The 24,783-nt window shown below is 51.0% G+C and overlaps 1 protein-coding gene and 1 long non-coding RNA gene across 7 annotated transcripts in view; both read right to left on the bottom strand.

The window, feature by feature from the left end:
• Positions 1-19,695, bottom strand: part of PDGFRA (platelet derived growth factor receptor alpha) — a 55,663-nt gene extending 35,968 nt beyond the window's left edge. The window contains exons 1-7 of one of the 6 annotated variants that reach the window (XM_047799576.1): positions 19,516-19,695; positions 8,607-8,667; positions 6,506-6,823; positions 5,290-5,550; positions 3,239-3,369; positions 545-716; positions 130-319 (exon numbers count right to left, since the gene is read on the bottom strand). In XM_047799576.1, the coding sequence (XP_047655532.1) occupies positions 130-319; positions 545-716; positions 3,239-3,369; positions 5,290-5,550; positions 6,506-6,823; positions 8,607-8,655 (1,121 nt within the window). In that variant the 5' untranslated portion in view covers positions 8,656-8,667; positions 19,516-19,695. Of the gene's footprint in view, positions 1-129; positions 320-544; positions 717-3,238; positions 3,370-5,289; positions 5,551-6,505; positions 6,824-8,606; positions 8,668-16,730; positions 16,820-17,710; positions 17,926-18,321; positions 18,779-19,515 lie in introns of those variants that run through there. The other 5 variants (XM_047799578.1, XM_047799575.1, XM_047799577.1 and 2 more) reach the window with 5 other exon arrangements.
• Positions 19,696-21,626: 1,931 nt separating this feature from the next.
• LOC125138251 (uncharacterized) lies at positions 21,627-23,915 on the bottom strand. Its single transcript, XR_007137610.1, has 3 exons — positions 23,537-23,915; positions 22,739-22,869; positions 21,627-22,523 (listed from the first exon to the last, which is right to left on the bottom strand). It is a non-coding gene; the product is annotated as an uncharacterized LOC125138251 (long non-coding RNA).
• Between the last annotated feature and the right edge of the window lie 868 nt (positions 23,916-24,783).

Here is a 24,783-nt window from a genome sequence, read left to right as displayed (position 1 = left end):
TCTCCCATTTCTGATGATAAATCTTCTATATCGACGCTTGGTTTGGGTTGTAAGACACACACAAACCTCAGTCTATGTAGGGACACACAATAAAAAGAAAGGGCATGGTCAGGAAGGGTGTTTCTTTACCTTATTTCCTGAATCCTTTCGATGTCAGTGGTGATCTCCGTGAGATTCTCGGTCAGTGTCAGGTTGTCCTTCAGCCAGGCTATCCTGGGAGGCGGGTAGGCCTGCACGTCCACCACAAAATGTCTGACTTCATGCAGGTTGACAGCTTCCAAAGGGCTGAAGTTGGGTTTGATTTCAATAAACCCTCTCTCTGCACAGGAAAGAGTTTCCATTAAACAAGGATTAGCGCCTAGAGGATCACAAGCAGCATGGCCACCCGACGTGTTACAAAGAGCAGAAGGGTGGGAGGGAAATCCTATAAAATTGGATTGTGATGATCATTGTACAACTATAAATGTAATAAACTCATTAATAAAAAAATTTAAAAATCATTTTAAAATAATAATAATAAAAAAAAAGAAAGAGCAGAATGTACCGTGGACAGAAATGGTGACTTTCTTCATTTCTTTGACCTCCCTGGTGGCCTGGCGGGCAGCACATTCGTAATCTCCACTGTCTTTGACCGTGGCCTCGGGGACCATCAGCGTGTACACCAATTTGATGGACGGGACCTTGGTTTCCTCCAGCATGGTGATGCCTTTGCCTTTCTACAGCAGAAGGGGGGAAAGCCGACCTTAATGAGCTGGTTTCTAAGAGTGAATCCTCGTGTGAGCTGTGGACTCTGGGTGATGATGACATGCCCAAGATGGGTTTGTGGACTGTAACCAGTGTACCGCCCTCTAGGGATGCTGATGATGGGGCAGGGGTGGGGGGCAGGGGGAGGCAGCTAAGGGTGAGCCCAGGAAATCTCTGTGCTTTCCACTCAATTTTGCTGTGAACCTAAAACGGCTCTAAAAAATAAAGTCTAATAACCCAAAGGATCTACTATGTAGTACAGGGAACTCTACTCAATATTCTATAATAACCTATAGGGGAAAACAATCTGAAAAAGAATGGATATATGTATATGTATAATTGAACCACTTTGCTGAACACCTGAAACTAACATAACATTGTAAAGCAACTATACTCCAATTTAAAAAAAAGGAGCTGGGGGGAGTTCCCATCGTGGCTCAGCGGTAATGAACCTGACTAATATCCATGAAAATACGGGTTCAATCCCTGATCTCACTCAGTGGGTTAAGGATCTGGCATTGCTGTGGCTATGGCGTAGACCAGCAGCTGTAGCTCCAATTTGACCCCTAACCTGGGAACTTCCATATGTAGCAGGTGTGGCCATAAAAAAAAGAGAGAGACCCCCAAAAAAGGCTAATAAAAAAATTTTTAGGCTTGCTCCTTTGAAAATCCCATTTAAAAAGGATATTTAGTGACATAGTGCTTGTGCTATACTGTCCAAAAAATGAATATGTAACAAAATACCACTTAAACATAATAGTTACTAATGTTACATTTATAAAGTATTTAAAGGATTTATTTCCAAAAATTATAATGGGAGTGGTCTGGGAAGTGGCTTGTCCTCTGTCTCTCTAATTTCATAAAGTTACACAATAAGCCTGCATTTTAAATATCAAAGAAAAGTATGATTTATAAACCAATACCTTGATTATATATTTTAGAGCCAAACAGCACACAGTTTGGTTTGGGTGGGAAAAAATGTCTATCTTCAATAAATGAAATGTTTATGTTTTAAGGATTAAAGGCAATAGAGTATGCATAGAAAACTCAAATAGCAGAGTTCCCATCATGGCGCAGTGGTTAATGAATCCAACTAGGAACCATGAGGTTGCGGTTCAATCCCTGGCCTTGCTCAGTGGGTTAAGGATCCGGCATTGCTGTGAGCTGCAACCGGTGTAGGTTGCAGACGCAGCTTGGACCCCACGTTGCTGTGGCTCTGGCGTAGGCTCGTGGCTACAGCTGCGATTAGACCCCTAACCTGGGAATCTCCATATGCCGTGGGAGTGGCTCTAGAAAAGGCAAAAAGACCAAAAAAAAAAAAAAGAAAACTCAAATAGCTTGACACTTAAAGGAAGATGTTCACATACTGGTCTATGAATGTCTCTTCAATACCTTAGGTTTATAAGGCGATGTGTGAAAATGCCCAATTGCAATCAGATTCCCTGGAGAGAAAGGAAAAGGGGCAGCGAAAGTATGGGAGAGAGAAATGAATAAAAGGAGAGACACTGTTGAATGCCAAAAAAAAGAGCAAGGAGCAGAGAAGTCTGCAAACCAGGAGTGACAGGGGCGGGAGTAGGGGTGGGGAAGGAGGGTGGTGGAAAGCATCAATATTGGAGTTCCCAACATGGCTCAGCAGAAATGAATCTCACCGGCATCCATGAGGACGCAGGTTCAATCCCTGGCCTTGCTCAGTGGGTGAAGGATCTGGTGTTGTCGTGAGCTGTGGTGTAGGTCACAGCATGGCTCGGGTCACGTGTTGCTGTGGCTGTGGCCGGCAGTGGAAGCTCTAATTGGACCCCTAGCTTGAGAATTTCCATATGCCTTGGGTGCAGCCCTAAAAATTAAAAAAAAAAAACCAAATTTTTTTTAAATTAAAGAAAAAAAAAAGAAGGGGGGCAGGCAAGCAACATTGTCAAATGTCAAATGCCTCACACCCAAAGGCATGGAAGTCAAGAAAAGAATTCATGACTCTCTTAGCAACTAGTGAGTTGGGTTTTTTTTTGGGGGGGGGGAGCAGGGATCAGGTCCAAGCCCCAGTTGCAACCTGCACTGCAGCTGTGGCAATGCTGGATTATTAACATGCTGTGCCAGGCTGGGGATCGAACCTGCATCCTGGCACTGCAGAGACGCCACTGATCCCTTGCACCACAGAGGGAACTCCAATCAGTGAATCTGAAAATCCATTCTTTTTCTGTTTTCCTAATTTTTTGGGCTGTTATCTCATAGCCATAGAACCTTCCTATCTCTTTCTGGCTTATGAGCATGAGGGCACAGTGTACAATCTCTCTGCCTTCTGAAGGGCATGGTCCAGCTGTCATCATGTCAAGTTCTCTCACTGTTCCAAGAACATAAAGTCATCTGATCAAGAGAGCATGGGGTAGAGAGGGGAAGCTGAGGTTTGGAGAAGGTCAGTGTCATGCCCCATCAGTGATGGGTTAATGGAGCCCCCCGGTCTTTGAAGCTCCAGGCTACCGGGAGCCATAAGGGTACCTACCACTTGTCCAGGATAAGTCCACTGGAGGTCAACCACCTCGTTGTTAAAGACGGCACAGGTGACCACGATGGATTCTCCAGCCTTGTATACAGTTTTAAGAGCTTCCATTTCCAGATCAAGTTCTGATGTTGCTATCGAAGAAAAGAAAGAACACAAGGACCTAAATATCTATAGTATTGTTAGGCTCTTACAGGATTTGGTTGCTTTTTTTTTTTTAAGAAAACTCTGAGGGGAGTTCCCATCATGGCTCAGCGGAAACACATCTGACTAGCATCCAAGAGAACACAGGTTCGACTCCTGGCCTCGCTCAGTAGGTTAAGGATCTGGCATTGCTGCGAGCTGTGGTATAGGTCGCAGATGCAGCACAGATCTGGTGTTGCTATGGCTGTGGAGTAGGCCAGCAGCTACAGCTCCGATTGGACCCCTAGCCTGGGAACTTCCATATGCTGCAGGTATGGCCCTACAAATATTAAATAAAGAAATAACAATCATAAAAGTAAATTCCAGTTAAATAGGACATCTCATTCACATGCCCATGCACTGGGGTGAGTTATGACTGTACTCTTTTGCAATCGCCTTTGCTGATGGGCCACTCACTTAACCAGCCAGCCTCTGCTGACCTGCCCTCTGCTAGGCACTGGCTCCCACTCCATCATTTATTCTCCTCTTCTCTCCCCTCCCCCTCTGCTCCCCAGTTATTCTCTGCACTTTGAGCACCTAGCTCAGAGCCTGGCCTAAAATAAGCCCTGCACAAGAGTTAAAGGGTACATTCTCGCTAATGCCACCCATACACTTAAGTCTTCCATAAATCTGTGGACTCAAACCTGGTTGATACTTTCCCATTCACGCTAACCACGCTTCATCAAAGGGATGAAGTCAACAACTACCAGCTTTTCTCAAAATCAAAATCCCTTTCCTTAAGTTGCTAAAATGAACCTAGGCCTCCAACCCCCAGAGGTGTGTGTTTGTTGTTGGGGCTTTTGTAGTCAGGAACGTGACTCAAACTGTAAGAGGCTTATGCAAGACAAGAATTCCTTACGGTATTTTGAAATTGACTGATGAGACAGGAAATCTTACAGTGGTAGGAAAGCGGTGGCCTTTGGTTATGCTAAGCTTGGTATAATGACAGCCACACAGGTCAGCTTAACATTGTAGGGCAAAGGTGGCCTAAGTCCCCACATCAGAACTCAGGGTTTTCCTCACCAGGGACTAGGATTAAAAAAATAGATCCTACATGCATCTGACTATTTTGCCTGGAACTCCTGTTTAAAGAAGGAAGGAGGGGAGATCCCATGGTGGCTCAGCAAGTTACGAACCCGACTAGCATCCATGAGGATGCAGGTTCGATCCCTGGCCTCACTCAGTGCGTTAAGAATCTGGCGTTGCCATGAATTGCGGTGTAGGTTGAAGACTCAGCTGGGATCCCACATTGCTGTGGCTGTGGTACAGGCCGGCAGCTGTAGCTGCACTTCAACCTCTAGCCTGGGAACCTCCATATGCCACAGGTGCAGCCCTAAAAAGCAAAAAAGAAAAAGAAAAAGAGGGACAGGGCACAAGTACCTTTTTGTTTTTGTCTTTTTGCCTTTTCTAGGGCCACTCCCACGGCATATGGAGGTTCCCAGGCTAGGGGTTGAATCGGAGCTGTAGCTACCGACCTACGCCAGAGCCACAGCAACTTGGGATCCAAGCTGCGTCTACGACCTACACCACAGCTCATGGCAACACCGGATCCATAACCCACTGAGCAAGGCCAGGGATCGAACCTGCAATCTCATGGTTCCTAGTCGGATTCGTTAACCACTGCGCCACGACCGGAACTCCACAAGTACCTTTTTTTTTTTTTGGTCTTTTGTTGTTGTTGTTATTGTTGTTGTTGTTGTTGTTGCTATTTCTTGGGCCGCTCCCTCGGCCGAGTCTGCAACCTGCATCACAGCTCACGGCAACACCGGATCGTTAACCCACTGAGCAAGGGCAGGGACCGAACCCGAAACCTCATGGTTCCTAGTCGGATTCGTTAACCACTGCGCCACGACGGGAACTCCCACAAGTACCTTTTAAAGCATAGACGTTGAAGGGGATGGTCTGGAATTTCTTCCCTCTGACGGTGGCCTCGCAGATATAGGGCCCGACGGTGAAGGTTCCATTAAAGCCCTGTCTGCTGTCATAGGAGGCGTGCACCACCCCATCACTGCTGAGCAAGGTCACCGGGGTCTCGGGATCAGTCGTGCGACACGGGATGATGGCAGAGTCATCGTCCTCCACGATGACCAGATAATCTGTCATTCCTAGAGGCACGAAGGCTACATCCGGGTCTAAGGTTTGAAAAAGAAAGAAAAACATTAAGGATTCATTTTACCTTGATGCACAGGTGCAGAAAAAATGACACCAATGGCACTGATCGTATTAGGTGTAAATTTTACCTTCACACATATAACTGCAAGTGTCACCCCATTAACATTAGGCAGCGCAACAGCTAGAAGGTGACTTTAACGTATGAACAGTACTAAGTTGCCTGTCCCTGATAAAAAATACTGATGATATAAATAGATAAACATAAACACTAGTCAGGAATTGAGGTCAAAATCTAAACAGCTACAAAAAGCAAAAAAAATGGACAATAAAATAATCAGGTCTGCTTAGAACATGAGAAGATACTCATAAATTTAAACGTATGGGAGTTCCCGTCGTGGCTCAGTGGCTAAAGAATCCAACTAGGAACATGAGGTTGTGTATTCGACCTCTGGCCTCGCTCAGCGGGTTAAGGATCTGGCATTGCCGTGAGCTGTGGTGTAGGTCGCAGATGCATCTCGGATCACGCATTGCTGTGGCTCTGGTGTAGGCCGGCAGCTATAGCTCTGATTAGACCCCTAGTCTGGGAACCTCCATATGCCTCAGGAGCAGCCCTAGAAAAGGCAAAAAGACAAAAATAAATAAATAAATAAATAAAAATAAATAAAGTATGAAATGCGGAGTTCCTGTCATGGCTCAGCAGTAATGAACCCAATTAGTATCCATGAGGACTGGGGTTCAATCCCTGGCCTCGCTCAGTGGGTTAAGGATCTAGCGTCTCTGTGAGCTGTGGTGTAGGTCGAAGACAAGGTTTAGATCCTGCGTGACTGTGGCTATGGTGTAGGCCAGCAGCTACAGCTCTGATTTGACCCCCAGCCTGGGAACCTCCATACGCAGTGGTGTGGACCTAAAGACAAAACATTTTTTAAAAAATTCATACAGTTAACAGGAGAGATGGGGGGGACCAGCTGGGCTCACCTGGCACATAGATGTAGATGGCCCTGCCCTCAATCTCACTTTCTTCTCTCTGCGTGTGGTTGTAATAGCAAGTGTACAGCCCCGTGTGGGCCGCCGAGGCACTGACCACTTCCAGCACTGTCACAAAAAGGCCACTGTTGTTCTCCTCACTTCTGATTTCCACGTTGGGGTTCTCTTCTTCAGACATGGGGTACTGCCAGCTCACTTCACTCTCCCCAAAGCATCTCAGAGAAAAGGATGCATTCAGCTGCACAACCTTCTCATTTTCATTTGGCAGGATGGAGGGTAGCGAAAGCTGGCAGAGGATGAGGCTCGGCCCTGGAAAAGGCAACTTGCTCTGAACAGGGTACAGCCAAAAGGACAGTCTCACCCAGAGCAGCTTCTGCCAACAATGACCACTTCTACGCAAAAAGCCCATTAGCCTGGATGCCCGTGAGACCCCCCCACCCCACCCAGCTCCCCAAGTTCTAACAGCCACTGCATCTGCCGGGAGCAGCGAAGGCTCCAAAGGCCCCACCAAGCCCCCCGAGTCCCCCATTCACCCTCCAAACACTCAGAGAGAGAATGCCTGACTCCGATTCCATATTTTCAACACTTAAGTGTGACCATAAAATATCCCAGGATGGCACGGGCTCCAGCATATCTGGGTTCTTTACTGTCCACTTTCCCTGCTGAGACCCGGGAGGAGAGCAGGGCCAGGGAGCCAGGTTGCACAAAGCACAAGGCAGAGCTCTGCTCAGGGATCACGCATCTTCCCTTTCTCACAGCATCCTGGCGCACCTCCTCTCTAATGACTTCCAGAAAATGAAACCGGAGGATGCAGACTTTGATTCAAAGAGAAGAAGACAAGCCCAAGAGTGAAAACTCAAGTTCACCTTAGAACCCCAAATGTCAGTCTAGCTCCCCTCTTCTAGAAAACTGATAGAAGAGATAGGAGTACATAATGATTAATCGATGTGCTCCAGTCTCCCTCGGAGCCTGATGTGGGAATCCTACCTAACTTTAATATGTGTCCATTATGATTGGTAAAGCTTCTTCTTCTATTTTTTTTTTTTTCTATTTAGGGCTTCACTTGCGACATATGGAAGTTCCCAGGCTAGGGGTCGAACTGGAGCTGGAGCTGCAAGCCTACACCACAGCCACAGCAATGCCAGATCTGAGCCGCATCTGCGACCTGCACCGCAGCTCACGGCAACGCTGGATCCTTAACCCACTGAGCAAAGCCAGGGATCGAACCCACATCCTCATGGATCCCGGCCAGGTTCATTACCGCTGCACCACAATGGGAACTCCTCGTGCAGCTTCTTCAGAGAGAAGTTATAAGCGCTTCTGGGTCACGAGCATCCAGGAAACAGGGTGCATCAAGTGGAGTTCCCAACTCCTACATCACTTACTCAATTTCACCATGTGCACCTAGATAAGACCCAGAGATAAACTAACAGGCTTAAGCGAACTCCTCAGACTAGAAAAACAGTGGTGTCTTGGTGAACATCTGCAATTCATAAAAATATCTGGATACAAACTAAGAGACGCCAATAAATATTTCAACAAATGGCCCCAATGGCATCCTCCTGGTGGAAAAGCGTTAGTAAGAATCCCCAAAAGTCAAATAGCCTTCCAAGTCGATTCCAAGAGCTCTAAGATTTTGCAGCAATTAAAGCATCTTCTGCTTAATTGAAGGCCAGTATCATTTCCTGGATGAGGACTTTTTGGTTATTTGTTTCCTTCGAACACTCTTGAATTTCTCTGGACCACCTCACCTGCAAACCCGTGTCCCAGGAAACGGAGAGGGTGGCAGGCAAATTTAGACTCTCATTCCTAACAACATTTCAACGCCCACGATTACACATATACTAAGAGTGCCAATGGTGAACATTCTTTTTTGAATTGGAATTATTGCAATACGGCAGAGGGAACTGAAGGTTTGCAGTCATTCTAGAGTTATCTCTAGATCCTATAAGTTTCTACTCCTTTGCTCTTTTGGACTGTTTCCAGAAGTGCAGTGTACAGGTATACACCCTCCCGACACCCCCAGAGCACAGACCTCAAAAAGCAAGATGTCCCCCAGGACAACAAACTCAAGGAGAATTAGGATCTGTACCTGTAAGGAGACAGCCTAAGACCAGCAGCATCCGATGGGAAGTCCCCATGGTTCTGGAAAACTGGAAAAATAAAAAGTCAAACAGAAACAGTGTGAGCCAATAAAACTAACCGGGAGCCTAATTCTTTTTGTGCTTTGTGCTATGGAAAATATGAACAGCGTCATTTTAGTCAACAACATTCTGGTTTAAGATTCAAGGTTAAAACAGTTAAGATGCCTAAAGGGTAGGAATCATGAGATCCCGCTGTGGCACGGTGGGTTAAGGATCTGACATTGCCACAGCTGTGGCATAGGTTGCAGCTGTGGCTCAAACTCGATTGATTCCCTGGCCCAGGAATCTCCACATGCTGCCAGTGGCGGGGGCATGGGGGAGGCAGGAATCGGCCTGATAGAGCCCCAATCATGACACCAGCCATCTAAAGACAAAATCCTTTTCGATTGCATGCAGCTTTCAAATTCCACAAAGTCTTGCTTTATTGTCTTGGACGATGTCCAAAAGCACAGGAGAACTGTTTCTTTTAAACCATTTAAATTAAGAATGCAAAAACCAAACATATGTATTTACTCAACTTCCAAACCTGAGCTGTTTTCACTCAAAATGGGTTGTCATTTGCTTCATGTTTTGATAACAGAAAGTCACATCCTCTGCAACCTCAGAAAAAGATGCTTGGGCTGCCAACAAATAGTCTTTTTTTTTTTTTTTTTGGTCTCTTTAGGGCTGCACCCGAGGCATATAGAAACTCCCAGGCTAGGGGTCAAACTGGAGCTGCAGCTGCCAGCCCATAGCCACAGCAACGCCATATTCAAGCCGCACCTGCGACCTACACCACAGCTCATGGCAACGCCGGATCCTTAACCCACTGAGCAAGGCCAGGGGTGGAACCTGCGTCCTCATGGATCCTAGTCAGGTTCATTACCACCGAGACATAAAGGGAACTCCCTGCCAACAATATCTTAACACTTAAGAGCCATTCTGGTATAGAGGTTGGGGAAGTTGCACCAACCAATGTCACTTCAAGGATGTCACTTTGCGACACACCAACCTGTACCAAGCTCAGGCCCGGGCCCCCAGCCCAAGTTCTCCCAGGACCTGCTGCACTCACAGTCCGGCTAAATAAGGCATTGAGAGCCCAGGGCATGGGCATGGAAGAAGAAACAGTAAAGGAAGTGAAGAAAGGAGAGCAAATGAGAGCAAAAAGGGTGATCAAATTCCTGGGTATCAGGGACACAGTAAACCAGAGGATAAAATTCAACGGATGAGTCATTTCCACATGGGTAACGGTAACTGCAGAAACCAAATTCTCCACTCTGATTTCCTGCAACAAATTCTGGGGAATGAAAGAGAAATGGAGGGATGCAAACTGGGAAAAGCAGTGGGAAGGATGCAGGATAAAGAAAATTGAGGGAGGGAAAAATTAAAAGAGGGACCCATATGGAGTTCCCATCATGGCACAGTGGTTAACGAATCTAAGAACCATGAGGTTGCGGGTTCAATCCCTGGCCTTGCTCAGTGGGTTAACGATCCGGTGTTGCTGTGAGCTATGGTGTAGGTCACAGATGTGGCTCGGATCCCGAGTTGCTGTGGCTCTGGTGTAGGCTGGTGGCTACAGCTCCGATTGGACCCCTAGCCTGGGAATCTCTATATGCCGCGGGAGCGGCCCTAGAAAAGGCAAAAAGACAAAAAAAAAAAAAAAAAGAGGGACCCATGGTGCCCTGCAATAAAGCCACCGAAGGTCCAGTCTCTGAAAAGTCCCTTTTTCTTTTTTCTTTTTTTTTTTTGTCCTTTTAGGGCCGTACCCGTGGCACATGGAGGTTCCCAGGCTAGGGGTCCAATCGGAGCTGTAGCCGCCAGCTACAAAGCCACAGCAACTCGGGATCCGAGCCACATCTGTGACCTACACCACAGCTCACAGCAATACCGGATCCTTAACCCACTGAGCGAGGGCAGGGAGTGAACCCAAAACCTCCTGATTCCTGGTCGGATTCATTTCCGCTGCACCACGACAGCAACGCCCAGACCCCTTTTCTTGATCCTTATCTTTTTCTTCCTTTCCTACCAAAGTTATTGAGACATAGATCTTCTCGAAGTGGATGGGAACGAGCTTACAGGTGTTGGGGGCCGCTGAGCACCCAAGTTTCAATGGAACAGGCTCCACTGAGGGGTCTGGGCAGGGGCGGGTGTAAAAGCATTAAGACGATCCCTAATAAATCACCTCGGCCTTGGCCTGGGATGTGCTGGTCTCAGAGTTGCTCAAAACTCCGACTCCTGCAGTGGCATGAGTTCCTGGGACTTAATTTGTTCCATTACTGATTTTGGAAACTAAGATGTGTGTACATGTTTTGGTTTTGATTTTTTTTTTTTTTTTGATTGCAGAGGATCCAGTAGGTATTAGCCCTAGTTGTTCTAGTTGCTTTTAGCGGAGCCTGAGAGCCTGATCGTGTATTTTTGCTCGGAGGTGGCAAAGTGGCCTATGTGCAGATGTCAGATTGCTGCCTCATTAAATTCTACCAGTTAAATGGAGGAGGAAGAAAGAGTGAAAAATGGAATGCTGGTAATGGGGAGGGAGTGGTTAGACAGGAAAAAACAATGATAATGTTGTTTTCTCCAAAGCATGAATCAATGTTTCCTAAGCCAAAGTGGTCCTGTATATACCACGTCTGTTAATAACTCTGTGACGTATTGGATTTGATTTTTTTTTACTTTTTTTTTACTTTTTATTTATTTATTTATTTTTTTTTTTTTTTTTTAACACTATCAGCATATGGAAGTTCCCAGGCTGGGGGTCAAATCTGAGCTACAGCTGCTGGCCTACGCCACAGCCACAGCCACATCAGATCCGAGCCATGTCTGCGACCTACACCACAGCTCATGGCAATGCTGGATCCTTAACCCACTGAGCATGGCCAGAGATCGAACCCAAACCCTTATGGTTCCTAGTCAGATTCGTTTCCACTGGGCCACAATGGGAACCCCTGGATTTGATTTTTTTAAAGTGCCACTTGAGGCTCAGAGAGGTTTGGCAAATGACGGGATGTCGCGCAGCTGGTGGTAAAGCCAGGACTGTGATACCAAATCTGTGTGATGCAAACAAAAGCCACACTCTGTCTCATCCACCATATGGTCTCTCTCAAGAAAACGTCAGCATTTCAACCCTGTGTGTTCCCCACCACCACCCCCAACTATTTCCTAATGCAAATCGGGGCCCTGAATCTCCTCCTCCCACTCAGGTGCTATGAACCCAAAGGCAATCTGCACAATGCAGGCCAGCCGATGGCTTCTGAGGATCCTGCCATGTGCCCGGGGATGCAGGGATTGGTGACGGGCACAGCGGGACCCAGAGCCAGGGTGGCCAGTCTGACTTACCACAATTAGCAGTAACAGCCTGTCTGTTTGTACATATAAATATCAGCCTCCCACTGATAATCCACTTAGCAAACTTCAAAGCAGCTCTCCAGAGCCAGCTTGATGTCTTTTGGGTTTTATCACATCTATATCCTGCATTTCTTGAGCCGGGCTTTTGCCAATAATGCATCTTTAAAGCATTCCCCAGCTTATGAGAAGGGCTCGCTGCTCTTACAGCTCAGGCTCAGAGGAGCGTTTTGCCTTGGCCAGGTCCCGCCAGATTTCCTTCTGTGCATCCAGATACAAGAGATCCACTGCCAGGGAAGATCACTTACAGACACACAAAGTGGGCAGTGAAAATAGGGCTTCAGAGCAGTGGATAATGATGCGCATACTGAAAAATCAGCATGTGTTTGCCTATGCTTTCAAACTCCCTTCTCCGATATCCCTGGCTAGAAATCCAGGCGTAGTTGTGAAATTTTATGTCATTATTCATCCATCACTCAATTTACTTGTGAATAATTGCCGAGTGTGAGCCTTCCAGGGAGGTAATGACAAACAACAGGAAAGACTGGAGGCTTCTCTGCCTACTGACCCTCGAGTGAGAATCTTTTTGCTGTTGTTGTTGTTGTGCTGTCTTTTTAGGGCCACACCGAAGGCACGTGGAAGTTCCCAGGTCGAATCAGAGCTGTAAGCTGCCAGCCTACACCACAGCCACAGCAACGCTGGATCCAAGCCATGCCTGAGACCTACACCACAGCTCATGGCAATGCCATATCTTGAACCCCCTGAGCGAGGCCAGGGATCAATAGTCCTCATAGATTCTCGTCGGGTTGGTGACCTGCTGAGCCATGACAGGAAGCCCTGGACTGAGACTCTTTAAGGGTCAGTCTTGTTGCTTCCACTGCTTTTCTACTCTGAGAGTAAATGCTCATCCTTAATCAGAAACCCATATCTTGGAGCTTATCCAAAAGTCAGGAGTGCAATGTAAATAAGTGAGGTTACAGATTCAGAGAAACACAGCACGTTGTAAGTCAGCAAGAATAAAAGAAATCACTTTGCAAGGAGAAACAACAGATTTCATCCCAACCTTTTTTTTTTTTTTTTACAAATTATAACCATTGTTCTCACACCAACTATATGTCTCAATCCTCTATAATCCCAACTCACTGCCACAGGTTAGAGAAACAACCGGAGAAAAGAGACCTCTGCCCTTCCCACTCAGGCAGGTGACAGTGGCCTCCCCCACCCCACCCCCATCCTCTTGTCCTTCATGCCTGCTCTCAGAAGACGTGATGCAAATGGCACTGATTAGGCTCTGATCCCACATCAGACACCTAGGAAATAGAGAAACAAATCTGTTGGCAGCCGCTCTCTTCTGCTTTAACAGGCTGCCATCTCTGTTCCTGCAAACAGAATTGAAGAGCCATTAACTAGGACTCTGCAATCAAAGACAACACGCTAAGCTAGAAAGGCAGCAGAGGGCAAGCCAGGCAAAGGCACTATTTCCAGAAGGAAGCATGGCCTTCTTCTCCTAAAGCAGAGAGCTGGCTTCCAGCTCACCAGCGGCACAACGCATCCTGTGACAGAGCCACTGAACTATTGAATTTCGCCCCACCCTGGCATGATTAGAGGCCACGGAGGACTCTCTCACAGTCCCCAGAGCCACTAACAGCTTCAGGCTTCAGATTTCTGAGGTTCGGTTAATTTCAGCTCTCCCCAGTTAATTCTAACTGTGAAAATTATAGATGCTGGGTTTTTTTCCCTGTGACAAACGTTCTGGAACTTCAGCCCAGGCAATCCGAATCCTGGTCCACCCTGGTGGCAACGTCAGCTTGTTTACTGGGATTGGCACCTCACTGGGGCCTGTTCTGTTGTTTTTATTTTTTTTTTTTAGGAATTTTTTTTTTTTTTTTAGGGCTGCACCCACGGCATAGGGAAGTTCCCAGGCTAGGGGTTGAATTGGAGCTGCAGCTGCCTGCCACAGCCGCAGCCACAGCAACACCTGATCTGAGCAGTGTCTGACCTACCCAGCAGCTGGCAGCAATACCGGATCCTTAACCCACTGAGCAAGGCCAGAGATCAAACCCACCTCCTCATGGATTTTAGTCAGATTCTTAACCCACTGAGCCACAAAGGGAACTCCTGTTCCGTTGTTTTTATCTCCTTGAGTTCCATTAGACATTCCAGTGATGGGTGGGGGCCGGAGTATTTTTATGGGGAAACATTTTCTGGGACAGTCTGAGCTCATGAACCTTTCTGCTCTCTCTGCACCAGATATTTAACCACAGGAGACTATAACGTCACTTTCTTTTGATTGTCACCAAATTGGTGTGGCACCTAATGGGGCAACCTTAGGTGCAGCAGCTTGGAGTCTACTTGAGCTCACCAAGCCCCCAACACTAGGGCTTCACTTGTAAGAGGAAATGCAAATCTTCTAGCCTCTCTTCTCCACAGGCTCTGCTCTGATAATCAGACGTGGGAGGTCAGCACTTCCCCCTTCAGGTAAATATAAAGTTTTAACAACTAAAGCGAAAGAGATACCCAAAAGTCCAGAGAATATATGTTGTCAGCCCCAATGATTCTTGCAACTCCATAGGAAAAGAAAACAGACATCCTCTCTCACTCGGTCTTACAAGGCAGGAAATGGGTCTTCCCGATGCCACGACTTGCCGGGAATCTCTGCAAAGCCCATCTCCCCCCTCAGCAAAGGGTCGTTGCAGTTTTCAAATGACACCAGCAGGTGGCAATATTGGTCCAAGAGACAGGCGGTCTGGGGTGGGGGTAGGGGACGCAAATGCAGCTGCAAGTACTGGGCTAAAATGTCCCAAATCTTAACTTCCAGTCTCTTCTTGACATACTTTTAGGTTTCGGGGTGACCTCCCTTCAAAACCCACAGAATAGAAGCCGGAGTAGGGCAACTGCCGAAGAAAAGGCTTAACGTCCCGCGAGGCCACAGGAGAATTCGCTGAGGGACAGACACCATCACCTACATCCCTGCTAGCGGGTCCTCCGGGGCGGCTGGGCCTCGGGAGCCAGGAAAATGGCGCTGCCATCCCAGGTCGCAAAGGTTTGGAAGGTTGAGCAGGAAAAGCCATTCAGGAGGAGGTTGGGTGGGTCACTTTTTTTTTTTTTTTCCCTCCCACCGGTGCTCTCCCACCTCGAAGTTCCCGCCCACTTCAGGAAGGGAGACCACCTGGGCCTCGTTGGGTGGGGGCGCCCGTTGCCATGGCTCTGCCTTTGCTGCCCAATCTGTTCGCACGCCGTTGTCACCCCTCGTAAACCCCCCGGCAGGGGCCGCGACCGCCGCGCAGCCCGGGAACTACGGGCTGATTGGAAACGACTGTTCCCATTGCACAATAACGCGGGGTTGTAAAACAAACAAAACAGTAACAGGCTGCCTGCGCGGCAGGAGAACTTTCGAGGGGCTTGAAAACAAAGGTCGCCGACAGTAAAAGCCCCCAAGAGCGCCTGAGACCCTGTATCCTCCGCCTTCCTCCGCTTCTCCCACATTTAATTATGATGACGCCCTCACCCTCATCCCCAAACCAGGAGACCTCCGCGCTTCTCGCCAACCGAGCGCCTCCCGGGCACGCACAGTACCTGCGAGGCGTCTATCCAAGGCCTCCAGAAGGGGGCAAGGTGACCTAAGTTGGCCTTCCCCCAGGTCTCAGCGTTGCGCTCCCACCCCGCTCAGGCGCCGACCGCCCGAGGCTGACGGAGCGGGACGGCGCCCCCAGATGCCCGCTAGAGGGCGCGGCAGCCCCACGAATCTTACCCGGCTCGGTCCCAGCTCTCGCTGGCCGCTCAGGCTCCGTGTCCCCGACAGCGCAGCGGGGACCCCGGCTCGCCCACCTTCGCCAATGAGGTTCCGCGCTGGCACCGTCAGGCCTCCCGCCCCGCCACACCCACAAGAACGCGGAGCGGGCTGCTCCCCGTCCCGCGGGTCCACGCCCTCGGCGGCTCGGTCACCCCGAAGTTGGGGACAACGACCGCCCGGCTCCCAGGTTTAGTGTCCGTGCCTGCCACACTCCTAGCCTCAGAGCTGCGGCGGCCGCTGCGCCCCAGGCATGACGCTTGGCGTTTGCATTGTTTTCGGCTGAGACCTGAGAGGGGGCCGGACAGGGTGGAGGGAGAGGGGCCGGGCGGGGTGGAGGGAGAAGGACCGGGGGGTTTAGGGTTACAGCCGCGCGCCAGCGCCTCCTATGGGCCGGAGAGAACCACGGCCGCGGACAGCTGCTCGCGGAGAACACAGCTTCCAGCCAGGGCTGCGCCCCCTCCGCCTTTAAGAACACAGCCTCCCCCGGAGCCCCGGCCCGACGCTCGCTGTGCGGAAGCTGCCCTGAGCACCCCGGCGCCGCCTGCGCCTCTCACTCCCCTTTCGCGGGGAAGGGGATGACTGCAGTAGTCAGGAAAGGAAGCACCCCAATTCCGAGGTCCTCCATCCCCTCTAATCTACTTTTCCAACGGATCCCTGGCTCCCTGTTCAGTTTAAAACAAAAGGAAATGCCACCGAGCCACTTCAGCAAAAGACAAGCACCGGCAGAGTCCGGACTAGAGCGCCGTAGAGAAAAGCCATTTGCCCTGATTCTGCATCCCTCAGCAGGATACGAGACCGCGAGATCTTCCCCACTCGCACCCCGACGGCTGTTGCTTCTTGCGAACCCCGCAAGCCTAGACACAAGGGAGCGCGAGAGCCGCAACTTTAGGCCACCGAGCAAGCTTTTAGCCCCCCACCCCCGCCCCCCAGAATTCCCACTTCTCCATCAGCAATATGTAACCTGGTCACAGCTCCCCAGAAGCCAGAGAGAGTCCCACTCGCTGGGGTCTGCAGGAAGGCGCCAGCCACCACGTCCCCAGGACGCGTCCCTGGCACTGCGCGCCGCCCACGGCCGGTCCCCAGGAGGCGCAAAACGGGCCCGCCTCGGCGCCAGACGCGTTTGCAGCTGGAAAGCCCGGCCCAATGCCCCTCCCCCTTCACTCCCCCTCAGTCCGCATCCCGAGGGGAAAGCGGACCTGGGCCCGGGAGCCGGGGCTTCTCTTCGGGTGCCTCTCAGTCTAAGGGCTGGTGCAAGGGACGAGGGACAGCCGAGGTGCCTTCCCCCGTCTCATTTTTCTGTCTCCTACCCGCCACTCTTCCTCGCTCTCGGGACTCCAGTCCGGCCACGCTTGGGTCAAACCAAAAGCAAGACTGTCCACAAGCCCCGAAGCAGGGACTCACCAGGGTGTCAGTGAGGCTTGTCAGTCCTTCTCTTGTCGGGGAATGGGGAGGAAAGGCCCCCTTGACTGTGAGAATTGTGGAGAATAGGAAGCTAAGGGGAAGGAAAGAAGGGAGGGACGCAAAGCGGCAGCACCAGGGTCCGAGTGGGTCAGATGGAGGTGGGGAGTGGGGTGGGGGAGGGAATGTTAAAACCAAAGCCAGCGGGGCAACTAAAGAAGTGCGCAGGTCCGGGGCAACCCTTCCTCACCTCCAGCGGCCCTGGGGCTCTCTAGTCTCTGGGGTGTTAGTCCCGTGAGCTGTGCGGGTGATGGTCGCACCCCATTTGCCGCAGCCTCTCTCCCTGCTCTAAAAGCTGCCTAGTTCTGTTGGAGAGCAACCGTGAGGCGAGACAAGTCGGTCCAAAACGTTGAGCAATTCGGTCGCGGAGCCAAAAAGCCATTTCCCACACAGCGCAGCCCAGGGCTTTTCCAGGCGCGGCACAGGGCAATTCGGACCTAAGGGTCATTCACGCTCCCTCTCTAGCCCCGGTTTGCCTCTCACCCTTGGCGATCGAGTAAGTGGCTTGCTCTCCCAGGCGCTCTTTCTACACATCCTGAGGGTCTGGCAGGTCCGGGCGCTCTGGCTGTGGCGGAGACAGACAGCGGGCAGGCAGCCCAGCGCTTCCTCCAAGGCTGAGACGCATGGCCAGGCCACCGGCAGCTCCTTCACACCTGGCCAGGTAGCGGAGATTCCTGGCCCCCTGAGGCGGCGGTACTCCGGTCGAGCCACACTCCCTCTCGGTCTGAGTTGGCCGAGACCCTTTCCGAACAGAACCGCTGATTCCAGTTGTTTCTGAGCCAAGGGGACACCGCCCGCTCCCCTGGCGCTGCCTGCCGAAGTTAATCTCACGTATAAAAGCCGATTTCCATGGGGATAGACGGTGGAAGAAGGAGGCGCGCGATGAGACGGCTCTGAAGCGGGCAGAGAAGCCGGCACAGGGAGTGGAGTAGATACAAGGGACCCTGGAGAGTGTGAAGCAGCGCAGGACGAGTGCGGGCAGCGATTGCCACGCGTCCCTGCGCGGAAAGTGCCACGCAAGGGGGGAGGGGTGCAGGGCTCGGGTGCCCCAGGAAAGTAACAAGGACAGCTCGCTTCCCACCTTCCTGTCTTACCTGAGAAACAAGTTTCTCCGTTCCGAGTTGTCCCTAACTTCCCCCACAAGAAGTTCTGCACTTTTTTTGGCGACCTTCCTTCTTTCCTTCCTGCGGCCAGGACTCGGCAGCAGCAGAGCCCTGGGCTGTGCAGGAACCGTTCCGCGGAGGAAGGGGGCGCGCAGAGATGGGTGGGGGTGGGGACCACTGCGCACAATGAGGGCCCCTTGGAGTGCAGTTCGAAATTCCTCAAACCCCAGTTGCTGGAATGCGAGGCGACGACGACTTCTTCACTCAGGGCCAAATGTGTTTGTCATTACTCCAGACCGCCTGCCTGCCTGCCGGCCCGCCCGCGCCGCCGTCGCCCCCGCGCTAGGGCGCACAACCCTAGCGCTCTGCGGGGCTGGCGCCCGTTCTCCCTCGCACTTCACTGATCCTACCAAACCACTGGGGAGCTCCCCAAATCCGCGCCCCCTCTGCTTGTCTCGCAGTCGCCACGGTTGTGCTGAGTCTGGCCCAGGCTCACACCGGGCGCAGCGCCGTCCAGTAATTACGCGCTTTGGGTCGGCGCCATGTGCACCCGGCGGGCACCCAAGGTCCGGCCCTCTCCAGCCGAGCCCTTCACGCCTTCCTCCTCCTCAACCCCTTCCGCGCCTCACTCTGCGCTCTTCGCTCCCCACCTCCCTCGGTCCCCGAGCCGCTCTCCACACCACCGGCTGCAGCGTTGTCCCGCCAAACCGCGGGCGAGGAATGAAAATACTCATTAAAAACCTGTCGCCTTCCAGGACCCACTGCCAAGAAGAGGGCAAACACCTCTGCCCCTACTCCCAGCATTACTTGGTGCTCGTCCCAGTATACACGAATACCACCCCCAACCCCCAAAGAAACCTCAAAAATGTAAGCCTAAACAATTTCTTTGGAAGGCCAGAGAGTTGTTAGAAAAACAACTTTTGCATTTAAAAATAGGTCTGGAAAATGTGTTTTGTTTTGTTTTGTTTTTAATCCCTAGACTTTCGAACTCTATGGTTATCTTCCCTCCAAGTGAAGTTTATTCAAAATAAATTACTCTCTGGACACACAATTGGAATTCGACTCCAATTTTTTTTTTTTTTTCCCTCATCGCCCAAGGTTTGAGTGAAGTTACTCACTTCTAGCCCAAAGGGCCTGATTAGGGACTTCTCTTGGAAACAAAAAATTCTTTTTCTCCTCCCTTACCTTCTCCTCCTATGTCAATTCGCAATGAAAATCCTACACATGGAGCAAAAAGTATGTCCACGGCCTTCAGTTTTGTCCTGGAGTCCCCTTCTCTGTTTCTCTCCCTCTAGCTCCAACTGTAATGGGCTCAAAAACCGCGTTTTGTAATTGATTCAATGTTATAGTCCATCCTTCTAAAACTAATCATTTGCTCTAAGTAAATAGCTGTCAGGAAATGAAGCCCCCCCCCCTCCCCTTGGCCTCTTCAAAATAAAAGTTTCTCTCGAACTCCGTGGGCTCAGTATCTTCCAGCCTCCAGATTGTGCCTTGGCTTTTCGCTTTTACTCAATCAGGGGGTCCAGCCCCAATCCCCAGACTTCGACAACAACTGGGGGGCGGGGAGAAGCAGACCAGATGGGGTGGGGTGGTGGAAGGGGGAGGTGTTGACGGTCTGCCGGGAAAGAGGTTCGTGAAAATACACACTGCCCATCATTTCCAGAATGTTTGCCTCCAGATTTGAGGGATATTTTCTTACGCTGCTATGTTGCTTTGTATTGCCTTCGAAAGGAAGAAAAAGTACACGTAAAATAGCAGTTAATGCTCAGAGAGAATATAAATCTGGAATCAAGAAGTGTCCCTTCTGGAGAAATTCCTAGCCCAACAATAAATGGGGCCATCAGGAGAGGTTTCCAAGCGGTTGTGTGATTTTGAACCTGGGGTCTTTCAGGGAAAGTGCCGTGCAGTTGCTAATCCTTTAATGGGATTAGGCAAACTGTTGAGTCTAATATGAAGATGATGGGTGTTTTGGGGGTTTGTGCGTGTGTGTGTGCGCGCGCGCGTGTGCGTGTGTGTGTTTAAACGGGTATGAAGGAGGGTACAAAGAGTCGAGGGTCTGCGTAGGTTTGGAACGTTCTCCGACAGAACGACCTTTACTCCCTCGGCGCACTTATCTTGTCATGTCTTTGTTTTCATGGTTATCTGGGCGAGGTTGTCCTGGCTTCTATCACGCACACAAAAAGGCTCAAGCTTGAGCGTTTGGAGAATCGTCTACAGCCAGCCTGCCACCTCTGCGTTCAAGGGGGGAGGGTGCAATTTGACTCCCCCAGCGCTCCCTCCTGCCTTGTGGGTAGGACGGTACCAATGCCCTAGAGTTGAGAGCAGAGCCCCAAATTATGGGGCGGGGAGCGAGGCAAGGGAAGGCACCGAGAGGGAGCGATCCTGCTCGCGAAGGAAAGGGGGCGCTGACGCTCCAGGAACCAGACCTGGATGGAGTGGGGCTTCCGAGCCAGGGCGGGGGGAGGGGAACACACTCACCTTCCCCGCCTTCTCTAATTTTGAATTTTCTTGTTGGGTAAAGGAACTCATCCTTTATCCCTACTCCCCTGGTCTCCCTCTTCCACCCACCCCCGCTTCTGAGAATGGCTAGGGCAGCCTAGTTCAGACTGGGACGTGAGACAGCCATCACCTCCCTCATCAGGAGGGTGAATACCAGCCTTCGGGAATGGTCACAGAAACGTACTGTAAGGGGTGCTGTGTTGAACTGGGACGGGTTCCTGGGGGGTCAGGCTCGGGAAGACGGCATGAGGCTGGGCTTGGGGCCTCATACCCCCAGCCCTTCTGCTCAACCGCCTCTCGTGCATCTTCAGTCCGGGTGACTGCGCTGCTCACTATTACTTCCACATGTTCCTTCAGGAAATCATTGAAGGCGAATGTATGAACAGCCCCTTGTTCGGAATGCTAACAGGATACCGTAATGTTTGTAGATAACGAACGAGGGACTAAAGCCCCCCCCCCCCCCAAATCCGAGTGCGGAATAATATGGGAAAAGCGGCTGCCGACTTTAAGCTATTAATAAAGTCAGGCTGAGATCTAAGTTTTTATACCAAGTGCCCAAAAGGGTAGAAGGCGAGGCGAGCCTACCCAGGAAGGCCTGCTTTGCCGCTGCTAAACTGCCAGCCCGGTCACGCCGGGGTCTCCTGAACGCAGGGCCTCAGCGCTTCGCGCCCGCAAATGGTAACTTCACAGTTCATTTCAGAGTCGCTTAAAGGGGCTCGGATAGCGGACAGGGCGCTGGGGGAAAGCGGGGGCGGGGGGGGTTCGGCCGTAATTCCTCCGAGTTTAAAAGCAGAGAGAATGGATGAGCAAGTGAGCACCCAGTTGTCCTTCTGGTAGTAATTACCTGCCTAATTTGAATGATGCCTTTGTTATGATCATTAACAAACATTTGCTAAAGGTTTCCATGTGTGACATTCCAGAAGGTTTAAAGGCCTGGGGAGTAGACTCCCGGGAACTGAGCACCGGTGGGGGGTGGCGCAGGAAAGCAAATGGTTGGGGGAAGATTTCGCAGAGTCTGGCCCGAGCAAAAATGGAGAGAGGTCAACAGCTGCCTCGCCTGCAAAAGCAAAATAAACCCAGTGGTCAGAAGCAACCTCGGGGCCGCAGGCCCTGGAAAAGAGGCGGTCTGTTCCTTAAAACGAGTCCTGCCCACCCGCCACTCCCACTACTCATAGGCGGGTTTGAATCCTGCTGTCCGCCCTCCGCCGCCCGGCCGAAGCTTGGAGAGGTTTGGTCTGCTCGCAACAGTCCGCCCTGGGCGTCGCGGGGAGGTGGGGCGAGCAGAGTTTCGATCTCCTGGTGTTGTTCTAAGATCCTTCCAGATTGCTCCCCCGACGCCCGGGATCCTGGGTGGTCCTGGAGCCGCAAGAAGCGCCTCCTGGCCGAGGCGGACTGAGGGGTCTCGTTGGCTTCTGCCCGGTGCATCTCTGGGGACCAGGCCACCCTGTGCGCCCCGAAGAGTAACCTTAGCAGGCCTGGGCAGCTGGACCTAGGTGTCTGCCTGTACCCTGATTTTGATTTTCAAATTGTTGTGTTTTTCCGTGGAGGGATCATCACGGGGTTAAGAATGAGGGTTTTCTCCCCAAACCGGGAGTCGAGGCGGCTTCGATCCTCTGGGACGGAGGCCCAACTGGAGAGCTGAGTCCGGCGCGCACCTTTGGGGAGCGCAGTGGCTCTGGCGTTGTCTTGCGCATCTAGGCCCACGGGCGACAAGGAAATTGGGGACAAGGGTGTAAAGAGATGTAGTAGAGCCAGAGAGCCCCGCAAAGTTTTTTTTACAACCAAATCAAAACGGTCACTAAAAACAACAACAACAAAATACCCCCCTCCCCTGACTCCCGGGGCCCCCGTTTTCGACCCCCACCCCACTCCTGGGTGATCGCAGCCGCAGCTCCTGGCGGCACCACACCTTCGGCCTCCGGGGGCGTTTCCAGCGGAGTTGGCTTTTTGTTTCTTCCCTACTCCTCCCCTGCGCTCCAGCTCCACCCCCCAATTCTTCTTTCCTTGGAGAATTCAGAAGGTCCTTGGGCTTGAGAAGACCTAGGATTGCAGCCGTTGCCAAAGCCGTTAGTTGCCAAAGTCACATTTAAACCAACTTGCGATGGTTTTTTTTCAAATGAAGTTGATGGGGTGGGGCTACGTTTCTAGCTCCCTAAACTGAAAATGAAGGGCCATTTGGTGGTTGGGGGGGGGGGGGGAAGAGAGCGCTAAGTGTCCCCTTTCCCACTCCCCTTCAATTCTCGACTGAGCCTGAAAGGGACGCCTCCCTGGGCCCAGCAAAGGGCCTTTCATAGGGAAGGCTCGGAGGCTGTGGATGTGGCGCACAGATGTGGGGTCCCTGCGGGGAGGCCGGCGTGGACCCCACCCTTGCCTTGGGTCTGTCCCAGCTGAGGTTTGGAAGCTTGCTCCGAGCCTCCAGCACACTCAGAAGGCAGAGGGGCCCCAGTCTTAGAAAAAGGAGGGAGGGAGGGAGTTCCCGTCCTGGCTCAGTGGAAACACATCGGACTAGGAACCATGAGGTTGTGGGTTCGATCCCTGCTGTGGTGTAGGCCGGCAGCTGTAGCTCTAGTTTGACCCCTAGCCCAGGAACCTTGATATGCTGAGGGGTGCGGCCCTAAAAAGCAAAAAAAAAAAAAAAAGAAGAAGAAGAAGAAAGAAAAAGGAGAGGAAACAGTTCTCCGAAAGGGTCCCAAACTGGCCTGTGTACCTTGGGGTAACGGTTCTCTCCAGGACCCGGGGCACCCCTCCTCTTCCGCGGGTTGCTGGCCAGCTCAGGATGCAGTCGGGCTCCTCCAGGCTCTTTCTCCAGAGAGTTGGCTCCAGAGAGAAGAGGAAGCAGTTCCCCCGTGGCTGGAGACCAGAGGCGCCCTCTCCTAGGGTCCTTCACATCTCAGCCTGCTTACCGGCCTGGGGACCACAGACAGTGAGCTGCGTTTCCAGCCCAGCCCAGCCCAGCCCACAGGGGGCCTCCTGCTCAGAGCTGGGAAAGATGAGGTCGAACTGGACCCCCGCTGGATCTGGATTTTTTGGATACTCTTTCCTAGGAGAGGGCCCCACTTCCTCAATCTAGGGATGCTTTTGTGTCTCCCACCCCCCTCTCTCTCTCTCTCTCTTCGGTCTTAGCTTTTAGTTACTTTTAATTTGAAAACCACATGAGGGGAGCAAGGGGAGGGGGAGGGAAGGAGGAGGTTGGGAGGTCTGCTCTTTATTAGGGGCCTCAGCATCCAGCTTTCCAACACACAGCTGTGGCTTGGGAGGGGCGGGAGGGCTGGCTCTGTTTAGGTCAGCTTGACTGAAGAAAGGACCTTGTCCTCAGGAAGTCTCAGGAGTACCGCAAGGCCCAGTGATTTAAAAAAAAAAAAAAAATTCGGCAGAAAAGTTGTGAAATGGAAAACCAGTGGAACCACGGTTCCACAACTACATTAATTATAGTACATCAGTTTGAATGTGAGCCACATTAATTAATCACACTATTATTTTATTTAATCCCCAAGACAACCCTGTGGTTGTGCGTAATTACCCCCATTTAACGGAGGACCAAATAAAGTCCGAAGGGTTAAGCAATTTGCCTACAGCAGTGCCAGAATCTTCCTAACCATGTCCTGGTTCCAGTTACTGTGTGATCCAGTCAAGACATGACATGTCTTTGAGCCTCAGTCTTCTCCTCTGTATGAATGGGCATAATGTCTGCATTGCATCCCCAGACGGTTGTGAAGCTTAAATGTGGTGAGGTATAAGAAGCCCAGGAAGGACTAGAAAAATTTCATCTTTCTCTTCTTTCTTCAGGCTTTTCCAGAGGCATAGTCACGGTCACACACATCTCCAGTTCCTTGCTTCCCTTGGTTTGGCCCCAATGACTAGGGAAGAGCCAGACCAGTTTTCTAGTTCATTTTCTCAATTCAGGGTGAGGCAGGGGCATCTTGGTTCCTAGTTATTCCCCTCAATGTCTCAGAC

Source organism: Phacochoerus africanus, chromosome 10, assembly GCF_016906955.1.
Source record: "Phacochoerus africanus isolate WHEZ1 chromosome 10, ROS_Pafr_v1, whole genome shotgun sequence".
NCBI lineage: Eukaryota > Metazoa > Chordata > Mammalia > Artiodactyla > Suidae > Phacochoerus > Phacochoerus africanus.
The sequence above is the reverse complement of the archived record's forward strand: the minus strand, read 5'-3'. Positions and strand labels throughout refer to the sequence as shown.